Source organism: Heloderma suspectum, chromosome 6 (assembly GCF_057233095.1).
Source record: "Heloderma suspectum isolate Gila_16-S chromosome 6, 16-S_ref, whole genome shotgun sequence".
Taxonomy (NCBI): domain Eukaryota; kingdom Metazoa; phylum Chordata; class Lepidosauria; order Squamata; family Helodermatidae; genus Heloderma; species Heloderma suspectum.
The window spans coordinates 40,455,445-40,473,825 of NC_139463.1; the positions used below are offsets into that span (position 1 = coordinate 40,455,445).

General features: G+C 46.3%; 1 protein-coding gene across 2 annotated transcripts in view; it reads right to left on the minus strand.

The window, feature by feature from the left end:
- The window catches only part of BMP1 (bone morphogenetic protein 1), a 181,509-nt gene that overhangs the window by 21,153 nt on the left and 141,975 nt on the right, over positions 1-18,381 (minus strand). For both annotated transcript variants that reach the window (XM_084804039.1, XM_084804040.1), the window contains 7 exons: positions 13,968-14,083; positions 9,010-9,112; positions 7,682-7,798; positions 6,933-7,078; positions 4,163-4,358; positions 3,348-3,473; positions 1,574-1,734 (listed from right to left, as the gene is read on the minus strand). In XM_084804039.1, the coding sequence (XP_084660165.1) occupies positions 1,574-1,734; positions 3,348-3,473; positions 4,163-4,358; positions 6,933-7,078; positions 7,682-7,798; positions 9,010-9,112; positions 13,968-14,083 (965 nt within the window). The remainder of the gene's footprint in view (positions 1-1,573; positions 1,735-3,347; positions 3,474-4,162; positions 4,359-6,932; positions 7,079-7,681; positions 7,799-9,009; positions 9,113-13,967; positions 14,084-18,381) is intronic.

Genomic DNA, 18,381 nt, shown 5'->3' on the forward strand with positions numbered 1-18,381 from the left:
GGCATTCTCTCCCCCCTCAAACACACACTTTTTCTTTGGCCTCACCCCATTTTGCCTCCTGCCCCACCCACCACTGGAGCGCATCTCTGAAACTGAATTCGGCCCTCAGGTGGAAAGAGGTTCTGCATCCCTGCATTAAGGTTAGCTTTGATGGCAGGACCAGCTCAAGACATTTTGCTGCCCAAGGCGAACAAAAAGATGGCACCCCCTTTCATTCCATGTGCAAAAGCTGACTGGTCTGGAAGATGAGTCTGTTTTCCACACTGATGACCCATTGTCCTCCATTGCCCTTGAAGGCAATAGGGTAATTTAGGGGGTGCAGAGCAAGCCATGTGGCACACTGCTTCTCTTCCAGCACCTTGCTTCTACCTCCCAGCATCTGACGCATGAAACTACAGCCTCACTCAGCCTAATGGTAAGGCTGGCTCTGTTTGATAGTTCTGTTCCATGTTCACTTGACACATGAATGGTTTTATATTATTTGGGATGGGATGGGGGGAGAAAGAGAGTGGGTGGTTTGCTTTTGCATTAATAACTATACAGAACAAAAGAACACAACAATATTCTTCTTAATAAGAATCTAAGAAGAGCCATCCTAAATCAGACTGAAGGTCTATCAATTTTGACATCCATGTCCCACTGCCACCAGCCAGATTCTTCTGAAAAGCCCACAAACAGGCAGGGATGCAAAAAACAAACGCAGCCGTGTTAGCCATAAAAAAAATTCAAAATCCATTTAGTGTAATACCTTTATTAGGCCACCTCAAAGATCTCAAAAAATGTGCAAGCTTTCAAGATTGTCCGATCTCTTCATTCATCTTGACTGAAGAAGAAATCTGGAGATCTCGAAAGCTTGCACGATTTTTGTGATCTTTGAGGTGGCCTAATAAAAGTATTACACTAGATGGATTTTGGTGTTTAGGGAGGGACTGTCTCTGAACATGAAGATTCAATTTAGCCATTATGGCTAATAGCCACTGGTAGACCAACTGTCCTCCATGAACTTCTCTAATCTTCTTTGAAAGCCACATAAGTCAGTGGCCATAAGCACATCTCGTGACAGTGAATTCCATAGATTAATTATGTGTTGTGTGAACTTCTGTTGGTATTGATTTTAGTACCAATTTCCTTGGGTTTCCCCAAGTTCTACGACTACAGAAGAGGAAGAAAAACCTGTCTCTATCCACATTCCCCACCCCAGACATAATTTTATTCTTCCATCCTCTCCAACAGATTGATCCCTCGCTACTCATTCTTTACTCATCCCTCCTGTAATAATTATTACTGATGTGGCAACAACCTTGATACAAGTACTATGGAGATCTGTAGCATAGAGCCTTTTCTATGGCAGGCAGGCAGGGCCTTTTTGGTGGCTGCCTCAGAGATGTAGAATGACCTTCCTCAGAGGTGTAGTAGTGTACTTCATCCCTGGTCCTGAAAAAGCAGTAGAAATCTCACAGACACTCTCTGCTTTTGAATCCCAGGCAATGCACAATAGCTGAATATACTCCTACCTAAAGGGACAACGTGGAGGTGTTATGGAAGGAAGTTCTGCTTAAAATCAAGTACTCACATCATTGCCCTCTGTCTCAAAGAAGTCAAACTGCAGGGATATTCGGTACTGGGTGGGTGCCACCAGCTGCCAGATACAGTTCTTGTTGGGCGGGTATTCCTTTGGCCATCCGGGGCTTGTAATGGAGCCATTGAGTTTGGTGAGGAACCCACCGCAGGCAGCTGCAGGACAGAAAACTCAACAGATTGGTCAGAGCGGATGCATGCACCTTATGCCCTGAGCTAAGATGGGTTGGGCATTGCAATGCAACTCTATTCTGATACAAAGTGAGCGTGATCAGCTTTCTGATCTAAATGGCTTGGGACCAGGATATCTTGACTACCTTCTGCATATACTCTGTTCAACATTTGAGGCCCTGCTCCAGACGCTGTTGGTAAATGAGGTTTAATAGGCATCTATTAGTAGCAAGACCTTTTCAGAAGAGGCACTGACTTTGTAGAATTGCCTCCCCAAGTCCCCAAACAATACTCTTTTAAGCACTTGCCTAAGACCTGGCTTTTCTAGAAAGCTTTTTAGACTTTGCTGATATCCAACATTAATTTCTATTACTGCATGGTGAGATGCTGATACATGATGCTGAGGTGGGAATATCTTTTATTTTACTGTTATTGATGTCGGTTTTATACTTGTAATTGTTTAGCTTGTATTTGGGCTTTTCTACAAGAAGCTGTTAATCTGCTGCACCTACTTTCGGTTTTGTTGGAGAATTGAGATCCAAGTAGGGGTGGGCGGATCACTTACCCCGTTCTGGCTGGGGGGGTTGGTGATCCGTCCCTCCCCTCGGAATCCATCCAGGCCGGCTCCACTCTGTGGTGATCCTGCCGCTGGCTCCGCAGCGCTGGCGATAAGGCTGGCCGCCACTGCCGTGCCGTATTGCTGTGCTAAGTCCAGACGCAAATGGCATCCACTACGCCATTTGCGTCCCTGTTTTCATGCGATAGGCTATGCAAATATCTACGTAAATATAATTTGCATAGCCTATTGTGTGAAAACAGGGACGTAAATGGTGTAGTGGACGCCATTTGTGTCCGGACTTAGCACAGCGATACGGCACGGCAATGGCGGCCGGCTGTATTGCCAGCATGGTGGAGCTGGTGGCTGGCTGTGCAGGTTCACCACATGGAGGAGCTAGCCTGCACAGATTCTGGAGGGGCACAGAGGTGAGTGCTTCGTTCCGCCATGGACCCCAGTGGGTCCGGATTCTTGGAATCCGGACTTGTTGGGGTCTGCAGCGGAATTCTCCAACTTCCCTAGATCCAAGCACTACATAAAGAGCATTTCCTTTCTTGCTTTTCTGCTACATAGCCTCTAGGTGGCACTGTGGTACAGCAGAATCGTGCAAATACACAAAAGGAAATTGTGCTTTCTTTTGTTAATCAGAAATAATACCCCATTTTCCCTGATTTAAAAAAACTCTTGGAAACTGCTGTTTACAAACACAAGCGAAACTAGAGGGACACAATGTTGTCTAAAGAACCCATAACAACTGTTAGTAGGGAATCATGAGTGCACAACAAATGCCTTGTGTAGAAAAGCTCTTTGTTTGCTGTTTTATTGATTCTATGTGAATTACCCAGAGGGCTTTGGCTATCAGGCAGTATAGAAATACAGTGAATATATAAATAATTATGTTGCATGCCACTTTGAGTTCCTTTTGATAAAGAAAAGTGGCATATAAATTCTTAAATAAAATCAAAGCTGCCCTGTCATCTCAGCCCCAGTAAGCAAAACGAGACCCTCTGAGGCTGAGCAGCCCTGCTTCCCAGATACTCACCCTCACACCTGCGTTTGTCAGAAGCCAACTCATAGCCAGGCTCACAAGCACACTTGTAGCTGCCCAGAGTGTTCACACATCGCTGCTCACACCCCCCATTGTCTGGTCTTGAGCACTCGTCCACTTCTAGGGTGGCAAAACAAGAGACGTCTCAAGGTGTTGCTCATATATATATGGACATTTTACCCTCTGTCAAATTATACTCCACTGCTAAATTTCATTTGGGCTGTCTACTCTGTTGCTGTTCCATCTGCATGCCCTGTGAGTCACAGAAGTAGTTATCTAGATGGGGCAGGGGGAGAGTTCTTTGTCCAGCAAGGAAGAAAGGGAGTACCATTATGACCATATAGTAAACTATGCAGGATGAGAAGTCTTCCATGGAGGCAGAAAAGAAACTGGTTCTAGGAGCAAGAGGACGGTACTTTCTTCAGCACAGGAAAAATACAATTATTTTTTTCCCTTGTGAAGCCTGCCTCCCAGTGGCCAAAAGAGGAACACCCCCATCTGGACAACTTTCCCAACAATATGCAAGATGAAGTCTGAACATTTGAAGGGGCATGCATCCCTTCGGAATGCCTTGCTTTAAAACCAGGATATTCCATCTCAGATTACAGGACTGGACAAGCTGATCCAGTCGATCCAATCCGAGTACATGGCGATAGCACCAAGTTCAATCCATCCTCTTTTGATGCAGGTAAGTGCAGATGCTCATCCCATTTGTTCTATGGAACTGCTCCCTGTGCCATACAAATCTGTTACCTCTGAGGCCCAGTGCAATGCTACGCTCCAGGAACAGGCCGGTGGAAACGCAGTACCTTTGAAGAAGTTGACGGCAAAGCCGGCCTTGTTGATGGAGCCGTCTGACACAAACTTCATCCACAGCTTGTTGGAGGTGCTCTTAATGTCATCAGGCTTATCGTAACCACAGTACCTTCCGATCAGATTGCCTGACCCATTGTTACCATCCCGGATCTCCAGGTAGTCATATGCACAGCTGTCATGACGCTCAATCTGCGGGGACAGGGGAGAAAGGTTAGAGTAGGGAACAATGAGTATCCATGCAGTGCTAGATGGGATATGGCATAGAGACTATGGAGTGGTAACTAGGTCAAGTCTAGCCTGAGAACAAGCTAAATTTGACCTATTTACTGCTCTGTAGTGGTAAGCAAACAATTTTTTTCCCTGTTACTGAAGCAAGGAGGCGAAGGGCATCAGGTTATGGTAGGAGCTGCACCAGGAGTTGGCGGGGCTGCATGCAGCTTGCAGGCCATGTGTTGCCCACCCCTGGGATACACCCTCTCCAGAGCCGCTCACCTGGCATGTACTCTGTACCCTTTTCGGCACCAGGTGAAGATTTTTTTTAAAAAAAATCATTCATTTATTACATTTCTATACCGCCCAATAGCCGAAGCTCTCTGGGTAGTTTACAAAGATTAAAAACTATTAAAAATACAATATACAAAGTGTAAAACCATTTACAGACAAACGTGTATTCAGACAGCACACACACAGACAACATATAATGAAACCCATTTCAAACAATCAACAATAAGACAAATCCAGGACCTGATTAAAACGTCATCGTATGATGCCAAATGCCTGAGAGAAGAGAAAGGCTTTAACCTGGCACCGAAAAGATAACAGCGTTGGTGCCAGGTGGACCTCATTGAGGAGAACATTCCATAACTGGGGGGCCACCACCAAGAAGGTCCTCTCCCTTGTTGCTGTCCTCTGAGTTTCACTCTGAGGAGGCACCTGGAGGAGGGTCTTAAATGCTGAATGCAGTGTATGGATAGGTTCATGTCGGGAGAGGCACTCCACCAGGTAATTTTCCCAGGCCTTTTAGTGGTCTGCTGGGGCTTTTTATGCATTTAAAATTTTAAGACTCATTTTATTGTTTTATCTCTACAATGTTTATACTTTTATTGTGTCTGTATTTTTATAAAACAAAACAAAACACTATGCTACCCAGAGAACTCTAGTTATGGAGTGACATAGAAATATCATAAATAAATACACGTGCGCACACACACGCACACAGAGTACTGGGTAGTCAGAGCTGAATAAGGGTCTGCCTCTTGGGAGGCAGTCTGAGCCACATGCTAAAGTTGTTTTGGCTCAGAGGTTCCTACTGGTGTGGATGTGTGTAATACAAGGGAATTCAAGAAAGAAATAGAGATTTCACCAAACCTGGAAAGGACAGTTTGTACATTTGGCAATCTGTAGTCCTCCCCACTGCACACAAAAGATCCCCTTTAAGACCTCCTAGCTTGGCTTGGCTTGCTATTCCACCATGACTGGACCTTCCCTTACTTTATCCCAGGTACTCAGTCAATTCCTTCCGGTCCACTGCCCTGCCTTCCCTTGCCTTCACCAATTCTGTCTTGCCTATCTAATGTAAACTGGGAGTCTTCACAGAAGGGGCTGTGTTACTTCTACGTTCCACGCAGCACCTTGCATGCTGTTGCCATGAATGACAAACAATAACAGTTGTGGTAGAATACTTAGGTTACCATGTCTATGCTTTGATGGTGGTTCATATAATTTTCAGACTTGCATAGAAGACAGATTCCACCCTGTGTGTCTTTTCCTAGTATTGTTGTTCAGTCATTCAGTCGTATCCGACTCTTCGTGACCCCATGGACCATAGCACGCCAGGCCGAATTTCCCCTTCTATGCAGTTCTTAAAAGGTACAGGAATATTCTCAGGATTTGGACCTGCCAACCTTAGATGGTGCAGGCTTCCTGGGATTTTACTACTTCAGAGTGCAGTTAAGGAAACACATGACTGAATGTTCCACTACACCAAAAACACCTTGTTGGTGGGAAGTTAGCATATCAGGGATAAGGATCCTAGCTTAGCCTTCTCCCTGGCATGCTAGTTTTCTATGAACAGGACATGTTTTTTAGATGTAGGAGAACACTGAAACATGTGGTCCACGTCTCCTTAAAATGTTACAGGCCCAGGAGGACACTGCCATGAACATTTTGTACCTGTCCAGAAGATGGAACTTTCAGATCTGCTCTGAGTGGGCCCGTTTATGAGTAGTCAGAGAATGTGTCAGGAATGAGATCTGGGTTTCTTAGAACCTGATCTATGGACTCGACACATGCTCCTCTCAAAGGCAAGCAATGACTTAACTGGGGAACTGAGATCCCGGAATGGGGCTGAGGGTCAAACTAGAGTGATGTCAAATGCGTCATTGCATTTAAAGGCAAACAGCAACCACTGATCCACTGGGGAGGGGCTGATCGTTAGCAGAGTGACCGCAGGCTTGCCTCCCAATGCAAATAGCAGCTTGAGATAAGACATTTTCACTGAGACTGCAGCAGGGAAGAAAGGGTGAAACCTCCCTTCCCGGTCTGCTGCAGTCCTGACAATTATCACCCCACCCCCAAGCAACTGTGATTTGCATTTTTTTAAAAGTGCGCACATTAATTGGCCATGAGAGTTGCCAGTGTTGTTATATGGGAGCTGCTACATGCATCTCGACCAGGCCCTTCTTGATTTCACAGGATAGCACTATCAGTCCATTGGGAAGTAACTGAAATTCTTGTAGTTGTGGGTGGCAATGCCTTTGGTACCTCGAAGGACAGGAAAGAGAGGCCCACATGGTATCCTTCTGAGACAGTAACCTTCCAGATGCACAATTTATTGGGCCGGTAGTCATCAGGATAGTTGGGAGACTGGATGTGCCCATTGTCTTTCTTCACCTCTCCCCCACAGATGGCTGGAAGAAGAACATAAAGGTACAAGAGATGCACCCCAGCTAGAAATCTTGTGGCTCCCTTGAGAAAGGGCATGAATACACCCAGAAAAAAGCAAGGCTGTATAGACAAAGAGGCTTGTCACCAGCTAACCCAGGAGAAGCTTACCTGGTTGTCCTAATGCACAAAAATAAATTTCCCCTAGGAGTGCCACACACAGAACCAACAAAAGGCTGAGTCACGGAGATTTGACAGATTCATTTAAATATAGTATAGGCTGCCACCGAAAATTATTATTCTGGTTTCTAGCAATTCGAAGGTTTTCTTCCAGCTCTGACCCTGCCCTCTCCCTATACTGAAACCCTTCCCATCTCTCAAGTTAAGGGGCTCCCACACAAGCCTTCTTTCATCCTTTGCTTACCACTAAAAATCAGTTAAAAAGACAGAATACCTGCAGAATGTCTTTTGACTGTTAGAGCTAGAGCAGGGGTGGGCAACTTTAGGAAGTCTGGGGTCATCCCCCCACCACCACCCAAACTAATTTGTGGACAGCCTACCCCTGCAGTAGAGGCCGTCCGTCTGGAAGCACTCTAACTTTGCCCAGATTGAGGGGAAAAAAACAGTACCTTCATAGGCTGCAAAGAAGCCTTTGCCGACCCAGTTGCTGCTGCTGCGGAATTCAATCCAGAGGCGGCTGTCGGTGGAGAGGATGGGCTCTGGGAGTTTGTTCCCACAGAACCTACCTGAAGAAAAACCAAGTGCTTTCTTGTGTATGTTGCTCGTATCTCTGTTGCTTTACTGCTGTGTAAAAACCTTTTCTTTCCTTTCTTGTATAGTCACATCTGCCTGGTCTAGTTGGCTATCTAACCCTAAACTCTTATTTTCCACCCATTGCCAAAAGCTCCCAATTCTTTGAAAACTGGAATCTTGGAAGGAGAAAAAAACAGAAAACATGTATACACACACACATGTAACTTGATTTGCTGGAAATTCAGAATATGCGAGTTCAGAATATGAAACCGTACAAGAAAAGATTCAAGAGCTGAAAAAGCCAGGCAGATTAAACAACAGAAGAAGGAAGTATATTCTAAAGGGCTCTTACATCTGCCTGCAGAGGCATAATGAAAACAGCAGCTTGGTGGTTAAAGCCATGTCGACTTATAATGTAAATTAGATATACTTTTAAAGAACAGTTAACCACTGGGCAGATGGCCCAGGGTAGGAGCAGATTCTACATCAAATGCAGTCTTCAGATCAAGATGGAATTTCTTCCTAGATGATGAATTTTAGCCACATCTAATGTTTCACTGAGCACTCATTAGTGACACTCATTAATCATAGGCCAGCACAATACACTCACTTCACCATCACTGTAAAGGTTCCTGCTCAGACTAGTGTTTCTTTAACCAGGTGGTTCCTTATAGCCGAGTAATGCTACAATATCACCTGCTGTCAGCAAAAGAAGTAACAAAGTGCAATGCATTTTATTTATGTTCTATTAACCCTAATGCATCATCAGTGGAACCTGGGACATGGGCAATGATGAAAGAGATGTTAATTATTGTCAAGGAAGTATAATTAGCAGTCACAAGTGAAAATAATGAATGCTGCACAAGTACTGCAGTACACAGGGGAAGAATGAGGTGTGGGCAATCCTTTTTTCAGCTAGAGTGGATTTTCCAATATTTATTTCTGACTTTCAAAAAGAAGTTGAAGTTCTTATACCCCAAATTGCCACTGCCCCAAAGACTTTCCTTAAGCTGTGAATAAGGTGAAATCCAAATCCAAATAACTCTTAATCTGGCCCCACAAACTGGACAGAGGTTAGTTAGTTGGTGCTTCACAGATGGGTTGGCAGATGAACTTGGGAGTTCCTTTTGATATTAAAATCTACATCTCTATGAAACCTAGCCACATGTCATGGCAAGGCCACTGAGATATTCCTGTTGGTTACCTCGCAGGGTGGCCTTCCTCCAGAACCCGTCTCTCACCTCCACATAGTCATACCAGCATAGCCGACTTCGGTATAGATCCAGGGATGTAAAGTTCAGAATGATCTGGGAAGCAAGTAGAAGATATACCACCCTGAGTAAGGAAGAGCTACTGAACATTACAATATCAACATGCTCCATGCATTTTCCAGCTCCTCCACTCTCCACCGATTTGAGGATAATAGCCCAGTAAAGCTGGTAGCAAACATAATGGTTGATGTTGGAACTCGAAAGATCAACTGAAGACCTCCTGGCAAGATTGTGTATATTCTGTACATGTACAATATAGAACCTGGGGGCATATATACCTTCCAAAATAATTTTGACTTTCATTTTAAACAAACCAAAAACAACAGCACAAGTTCCTGTTTGTCGTGGTTGAGGAGGTGTGTGTGAATATATGTAGGCAATATTCACTGAAGGATCAGACATCAAGGAAGTCTCTGGAAGTAACAGTAACAGATAGGTGCTGGAAATGTAATGGCAGAGGAACTTTTGCCCATATATGGTGGCACTGTAATCCTGTTAAGGAATATTGGAAGAAGATAATAAACAACATCCGAGAAATTACAGCTATGAGTTGCAATTAACCCCAACAACTATACTCCTGGGTGATGGTGAGTTATATGTTAATAGCTGCAAGGATCCTCTTAGCAAAAGCTTGGCAATCAACATGCATACTGTCTTTGTTACAATGGAAAAAGAAGATTTGGGCCACCATGGTGATGAATAAAATAACAAGTTAAAAGTTGCTATGGGAGGGAAGAATGAACTTGATCTAGACTTTCCCAAAAAGCTGGATACCATTGATCAATTACTGGAACAGGTTCAGGCCAGGTGATTTAGCAACTATAGAAATACTATATATGTGCTAAGTGGAAGTATTTTAACTGTCCTGAATGGCTGTATTGGGAAACAAAATGAAAGAGAATGTCTCATTCCCTTGTTTGTTTCCTCTTCCTATGGTTAATACACTAAACAAAATTATCTGAAACACCAAACTAGACATAAAAATGGACAGTACACACAATATATGTGGATGGGGCAGAGATGTAAATTAAATACACAAGGCTGCCTTGTCATGTGTTGTTTGGCTTTGAAAATCAGCAGCTAAAGAGCGGCAGCAGATAACTCTTTAAGGGCCTGCTTAAGGCTCTAAGGAGCTATTGCATAGGATGTCTCACTATATCACCCCACCTCATTCAGAATATAGGCAACTCTTGTTTAGAACAGAGGAGTGTTGGCAGCTTGTAGCTCATTCTGGGTGAAAAGCCCAGAAATGTAAAGAGTACGAAATTCCAACCCTTGTTGAGCATGTCGCCATTAAAAAAAAGTAATGTCGCTTTAGCTTCCTATTGTGCTGGAGCATTCTGTACATCTCAAACTGGTGCTCCCACCAATGTCTGTGTTTACACTGCTAGCCTGGCAGACTGAGCATTGTGTGTTGAGGGCACCACCTAGCCTGCGTGAACATTCAGTCAGCTGACACCCAGGGGCCAATCCCAGCCTACCAGGCCTTATAAAGTGCTCACGTCAGAGTTTGCTCCTCAGTTTGAACAACTCCTCTCGGATGTGAGGGTACTGCCTAAGCACTCTTTTCCTGACTGTTGCCTTGGCTCGTGACCCCTGCCCGGTTTTGTCTACACCCCTGCTTCTGGCCCCTCTCAGCCTTGACTACTCCCTTTGAACTTGACCCCTGTGTGTTTTGGACCAACAACTGCTTCTGGACTAATTGAACCGAGAGTCAGCTTCCCTGGGTCCTGGAAGCATAAGAACATAAGAGCCATGGTGGATCAGACCAAAGGTCCATCTAGTCCAGCATCTGTTCATGCTGTGGCCAACCAGCTGCCCACGGGAAACCCACAAGCAGGACATGAGTGCAACAGCACCCTCCTGACCATGTTCCCCAGCAACTGGTGTACATAGGCTCACTGCCTCTGGTACTGGAGGTAGCATATCACCATCAGGGCTAGTAGCCATTGATAGCCTTCTACTCCATGAATTTGTCTAACCCCCCTTTAAAGCCATCTAAATTCCATAGTTTAAGTGAATTCCATAGTTTGACTCTGTGCTGTGTGAAGAAGTAATTCCTTTTATCTGTCTGGAATCTCCCACCAATCATTTTCATGGGATGACCCCGCTGGGTTCTAGTATTATGAGAGAGGAAGAAAAGTGTCTTCCTATCCACTTTCTCCACACCATGCATAATTTTGTACATCTTTATCATATCTCCCCTCACTCGCCTTTTCTCCAAGCTAAACAATCCCAGCAGTTATAACCTTCCCTCATAGGGGAAGCAAACCAGACCCAACAGGAAACATATCTCAGCCCAGGCCCTGGAACCTGACCCTTGTTGAAGCCCAATCCACTCCTTTCCAGGCCCATTCCCAAGCCACATTAGGGTTGCCAACTTTTTATAGGCCAGCCTTCCCCAACCTGGTGCTATCCAGCTGTATCGGACTGCAACTCCCATAATTCCCAGACAGCATGGCCAATGGCTGTGCCTGCTGGGAATGATGGGAGTTGCAACCCAACACATCTGGAGGGCATCAGGCTGGTGAAAGCTCTTATAGGCCACACTCCTCTGCTTTAACAGCAATCTGCCGTGCTGGAATGTAGCAAGTGAAGCTTTCCCCACCACCTTGTCTCAGTCCAGCATCTGTTCACACTGTGGCTGCCCACCAGAAATCCACAAGTGGGACAAGAGTGCAACAGCAACCTCCCGCCCATGTTCACCTTAAACTCCTGTGCATCTGGCTGCTGTTAAAGGCACATGAGGAGGTACAATTCAAGGTGGCAATTTGATTCCATCTGGAAGCTGTGAGCAGTATTAGGATCTGCGAAGAGACTGAAAGGTGCATGCCCTCGGTACTTGCTCAGCTTTGCCCTTTTATTAATTTTGGTCCGCACTTCTGGGATTCATTTAGACCTCCCAGTTTAGAATACTCCCAGAAGCTCGAGACAAAAAAACATCTGAAATCAAATGCAGCTCCCTGGGTGCCGAAACTGCATGTGCTCTTTTGTATTTGTGGAAAGCACTTAATTTGCTGACATTCCTGAGCCCAGTGATTAAGCTGTTCCAAACTAGCAGTCACTTTGGCTCATCAGTCTAGAAATGGTCCCAAATCTCCGTACCAGAGTCCAGCTTAGAATTTGCCTGACATGACATGTAGATTTGGACCCTTCACCAGAAGGAGCACTCAGTATTCCAAGCTACTGGGATGGAGATAAGCCTGCTGTTCCAAACAAGAGACACTGGGTATGGTGAAAGCAACTGACGACAGGACATTCTGGTTACTGTCTGCAAGCCTGATAAATAAAAGAGTAAATATCAGTCTGTTTCTCTGTTCAGGCCTTGAAAATGTAAGACACATGAGTGCAGAAAGTACACAAGTATGAGGCATACAAGCTTAGAAATGTGGGACTGTTTCCACATGGCAGGGATGTTGAACCCCTATCAGCCCGAGGGCCAAATTCCATTTCTCTGGGGCCGCATTCCAGGGCTGGGCAGGATCAAAGGCCAAAAGGGGCAGGGCCAAAATTACCCGCTTATTATAGCTTAAAGCTCTTGCTGCCACCTTGAATTGTACCTGATCATGTGCCTCTCCTAAACCTTAGGAGAGGCATTTCAATCTTTTGAAAGGTGAGGATGGGAATGGCACACAAGCTGGGAAACCACCAAACGATTGGTGGTTGGGGGAAAGGGGGCGGAGTCGGGGGCATGGCCTAATTCCAGGGGTCCTGAGATCCATTATCCCTGCCCTACGGCATTTCTCTGATAACTTGGCTTTCTAACATCACAACATTCAAATGTTCCAACATTACGACGTGTCTGCAGCTGTTAGCTGGTTTCTCCCTACCAGTGTTTTCCAGACGTGGGTGGGAAAATGTGATATCAGAAGCAGCTTTAAGAAAGGGTCAAAGAAGGGAGAGACACTGGGAAAGAAGGGGAGGGGAAGTGGAAGTTGGGAGAACCAGCCCCAGTTCACACACAAACACATACCCAACTCATACTGGAGATGGATGATCATTAGGGATGGCGTGGGCACCCTATTCCATCCGGGAATGCGGCAGAACCCCCATCCCTGAGCCGTGCTCGCTGAGACCCTGCCAGGGTCACCCCCTGCCTGCGCTCACCACTCACCCGGGCAGCCTTGTTGAGCTCCGCGATCATCATTTTTTGAAAAAAAGAAAAAAAGGGCGATTGCGAAAATGCACATATTTGCATATACACAAAATGGGGCCGTGAATCGCCTATATATGCAAGATTACAGGCATTTGCTTGCCTATATTCTTGCGTATATGGGCCATTCACAGCCCCATTTTGCATATATGCAAATGTTCGCATTTTCGCAAATGCATATATTTCCATATATGCAAATGTGTGCATTTTCGCAAATGCAATCACCACCACCTCCCACCTGAAATGGTGATCGTGGTGCTTGATGAGCCCTCCTGGGTGAGTGTGAGTGGCTCAGAGCATGGCAGGGAGCTCAAGTGCGGGTCTGGATGTGCTCAAGCAGGGGCAAGGTGAGTGCCCAGAGAACCCGGACAGGGGTGGGGGGCACTCACCCATCCCTAGTGATCATGTTATGTTCCATCTTGTCTTGCTTCGGTGGGTCCTACATTCAAGGGATAATAAGGCTCTGTCTACAATGGCTGCTCTTAACTGTCTTTTTCACATACCCCAGGCTACATAAAGGCAATGTCCCTCATGAGAAAGGTGGTCATGTGAATCAGCTGCAGGCGGGCAGGCGGGCGGGCGGGCGGGAGAGAGAGAGAGAGAGAGAAAGAAAGAAAGAAAGAAAGAAAGAAAGAAAAGGCTGGGGGGGGGAGGAGAGAAAAAGTCAGACTGGAAGCGGCAGAGACTGTGGGACAATTCAAGTAGCACAGCAACCAGGTGCATTGGACCAGCAACTACCTTTTCCCCTGGGGTGACAGATATTCTCCAGATGCAGTGCATGTGTGCAGAATATCCATTAGGAAACTCGGGTGAGGAGAAATTCCCTTGACTGTCCTGCAGAGTCGCTCCACAAGCTGGAGGGGGGGAAAAAGAAACACACAGAGACATTTAACAAGGAGTTAAGCAACAGCTGTGAAGCTGCCCATCCTATGCTATCTCCTAAACGAACACCTTCAGCGCAGCCAGATGGCTCCAATTTCAGGAACTGGATGTGCCATTTCCGCAGCCCAGGCATGTCCAGTCCAGGAGATTGTCCTTGTGCAGATAGGTCACAGGCAGGTACCTTTTGGGGGAAAAAGGGTACCTGCCTGTCTCTGGGATACTTCCTTTGCACATGGTTGCACACCACAGTGCTCTGCTGGAAAAATGGTCATAAGATACTACTGTGTGGACACACCCCTATAATCAGGACTGCACTACCTCCACTTCCCCAAATCACAATTCTGCAACAACAACAACAACAAACATAATCCTGCAACATGCATACATTATGCAAATCAAGCAAATTTTTATTTTGAATAATTTCTTCTGCTAGTCATGGGGAACAGCAAAGAACTATGTAAGGCACTGAAGCCCTAAGACTTGACTGCTGGAAATCCTGCTCATCAACACCCACTCCGGCTTCTAAGATTTCTCCAGTTGATTGAACCATACTTTCAGTTTCAAGCCTATGTTTGCGGCCTTAGGGACTAGAAACTTGCATTAAAAAAAAGGAAGTGGATATTATCACAACAATACTGAATTCTATGCCCAGTGGTATTTGAGACACCTGCATGAAGGGACTGCAGAATAGTGCTGCTTATTCTCCTAAGCCATCATATCCCACAGGAAATTGTCACTTATTTCTTTGCCCGTTTTGCTCCTGGAATTGGCTCGTTCAAGATAAAGACCACCCCCCTTTCCTCAAAGTATCTATAGCTTGTTCTGCAGCTGTGAAGGTAGCTATGGAAACCTAACCTGATGCCATGTTGCCACAGTGACGGAAGTCTGGGACTTTAGTGCAGGCAGTCTAAACCTTTACAAGAGTTTTCGTGTTCTCTCCTGTTGCTGCCTCTCGCTCCTTTTGCAGCAAAGCACCAGGGGATCCACAATCCTCTGAGAAACAATGCTGTGCCTCCCCTCCCCATTTTTCCCAGCCATGCCAGCCTGCCAGGACCCCCAACCCTAGCCAGCTCTTAAACTGTATCCAAAAGCCAAGGAGAGCTTCCCATTCCCAGCACCCACACCCTGGTGGCAGCAACCAGCTTCCCATCCCCTGCTAAAACCAGGCATGGGGGTCACCTCCCTACATTGCCATGTTGCCCTGCCTCCAGCCAGCTAGCTCGCCAGCTGGGACCAGGACAGCTGGGACCAGGACAGCCTTTTCAGCTCGGCACCATCTGGAATCAGTCCAGCCCACCATCTGGAGGCCACATGAGCCAACTCGATGAGGATTTGCTTCAGAGGTTGACAGAGAGCAAGATACCCGTCATCATTCCCAAAAGGACTCGAAAAGAGCCTTGAGGAAGCAAAAGGACAAGATAATCATTTGTGCACCAAAATCTCTCTCGCCCTTACAGCTCAAGGCAGTGTGTTTCCTCCTCCATGACTCTGCACAAGCATAGAAAACAACAGAATTTGGTTACTGGCCACAAGATTCAGCACCCTGAGAGCTTTTTTTTTAAAAGGGAGTCACAATGGTAGGGATAAACTTGACAGTGTGGAGCTACCTAAATGTTGAGGAGGACCCTGGTGACATCTCTGAAACACTGGAGGGCTATTTAGGATTTCATTTGATCAGGAGGTAGGATTTCTATGCCACGCATGGGTTATCCTTTTTTTAGAACGTATCTGTCCTGCCCTTCTGCTAGACACTAAGGGGCTCACAGATAATTAACAAACTAACAATCAAATCCCAATACAACCCAAAATCCATTTAAAAAGAACTTGACAGGACAAGAACAGCAAAGCAACAACAACAGGAGCAGTAAATGGATCAGGAGCAGTAAAACAATCAGTTCCTCCCCTCCCCTTGATTAACGGGAGCAGGCTGAGGCTGAAATCCTATACACAGGGGTCCCTAACCTTTTTTGGACCTGTGGGCACATTTAGGAACTTGAGAAATTGCTGTGGAGGATATGGCTGGTAATGGCTGTCGTGGGGCCCTGGCTAGTCCAAAGAGGTGCGGGGGGGGGGGGAGAAGCAGTGAGGCTACAGGCTGGAAGTAGAGAGAAACGGCAAGATATAGGGGTGAGTGGGAGAGAAAGAGCACGGCTAGGAGTTCAGAATAGAGAGAAAGAAGGCAGCTAGGGACAGGGAAGGGAGAGAAATAGTGAGGAAAGGGGCTGGGTCGAGAGAAATAGCAAGGTTAGAGGCTGCAAGTGGAAAGATGAGAGAGAGAGAGAGAGAGAGAGAGAGAGAGAGCAAAAGGGAAAGGTCTGCAGGGATAGAAGACCGGGTGAGGCCAGGGAGCAACTCATTCTCTTCCTGCCCACTGATCAGTGGCAAGTTCAGGAACAGGAAGAAGAACCAGTGCCTTAACGTTTTTCATGTGTTTTTATTAAAAATAAATTTTTGAAATGACAGGGAGTGGAGAGCTTCATGGGCACTGTAGTAGGCACCATGGTGCCTCTGGGCACCAATGTGTCCTTGGACATCTTCCTTGGTGCCTACCGAGGTGCCCTACCCCTGCCAATTTAAATTTTTAAAAAACCTTTTAAAAAAGTTCTTATAGGCAGCTGGGATCGGTTCAAAGCAAAGCGAGGACCTCCAGTCGCTGCCATTTTAATTTCTCATGAATGCCTCTGGACCACGCGTGGGCTCAGAGGCATTCTTAGGAAATGAAGAGGGAGGATGGCAGGTTGACACATTCCTCTGCAGTGCGCTCAGCCACCAAGAAAAAGAAGGGGGAAAGGAAATGGGGCTCCAGTTGCTGCTGTCTGGTAAACTGGGAAGAGAGCAGTGGGGAGTTAGAGAGAGCAGGGGAGTAGGAAGGGCAGTGGGAACCACACAGGTGGGGCAGAAAAGCCAGTGAGGAGGGGCCTTGGGACACCAGTGAGAATCCAGCCTAGCAGTTGGGGAGGGTTGGGTGCTTGTATGTCTGAATGGATGGGGGGTGCCTGTCTGTGGTAAAGACAGGGAGAGAGAAAGGGTTTAGGGGTTATTCAGAGAGGGAGGATTTTGGACGGATCCTGAAAGAGAGAGGGTGTAGTTTTTCATGTACTTGCTGTGTGTGTGTGTGTGTGTGTGTGTGTGTGCATGCATGATGGGTACACGGGGCGTTTGCATATGTGTGTGCATGCGTGTGTGTGAGAGAGTGTATGTGTATATGGATGGTGATCTGGAGTAAGACAGGAAAAAAGATGGGGGGGCTGAGTTGGCTGGTAGACAGGGAGGGGAGAGACAAAAACAGTTTGCCTTCTGTGAAATTAGCTTCTGTTGGCACTGAAAACTGGGTTCAAAGGATCGGTTTAGTGTGTTGGGGCTCAGCCCTCACCTCTGCCTTGTACTCAGTCATTTGGGCAGGTCACTTCTCTATGGTGGCTAGCCATGCCTCCCATGGCCTCTTGGGTGTAGGCCTTAGAACACAAGTACTCCAACCCTGAAAGGCCCACTGTGAACAATTTGCCGGACACTTTGCAGATAAAATCACTCATATTCATGCTGACTTGGATGCCATTGTTTTGACAGAGTCTGATATGGACAGGGCTGGTGCACCATCTAGTCATGTTATGGAAACCTTTTGGTTTGTGCAACCTGAGGATGTGGACAAACTGCTTGGAGGACTGAGGCCTACTACTTGCCCTTTAGATCCTTGCCCATCCTGGCTCATGAAATCTGCCAGAGCTGGGCTGGATATCTGGACCTCGGAGGTGGTAAACGCCTCCTTGAGGGACAGCTGTGGTGAGGCCCTTGCTGAAGAAACCAAATTTAAATCTGCTGGTTCCAGATAATTACCGCCCCATGTCAAATTTGCCATTCTGGGGCAAGGTGCTGGAGCATGTGGTGGCCTCACAACTCCAAGCCATTCTGGATGAAACTGATTATTTAGATCCATTCTCATCAGGTTTCAGGCCTGGTTATGGGACAGAAACAGCCTTGGTCGCCCTGGTTGATGACTTACGCCGGGGAATGGATGGGGGGAGTGCAACCCTGTTGATTCTTCTGGACCTCTCAGAGGCTTTCGATACCATCGACCATGGTATCCTTCTGGATCGTTTATCTGGATTGAGCTTGGGAGGCACAGTTTTAAAGTGGTTCCGGTCCTTTCTGGAGGAGTGGTCTCAGAAGGTGGTGCTGGGGGACTTCGGTTCCACCGCAAGGTTTTATCTTGTCCCCCATGCTTTTTAACATCTACATGAAACCGCTGGGGGAAGTCATCAGGACGTTTGGG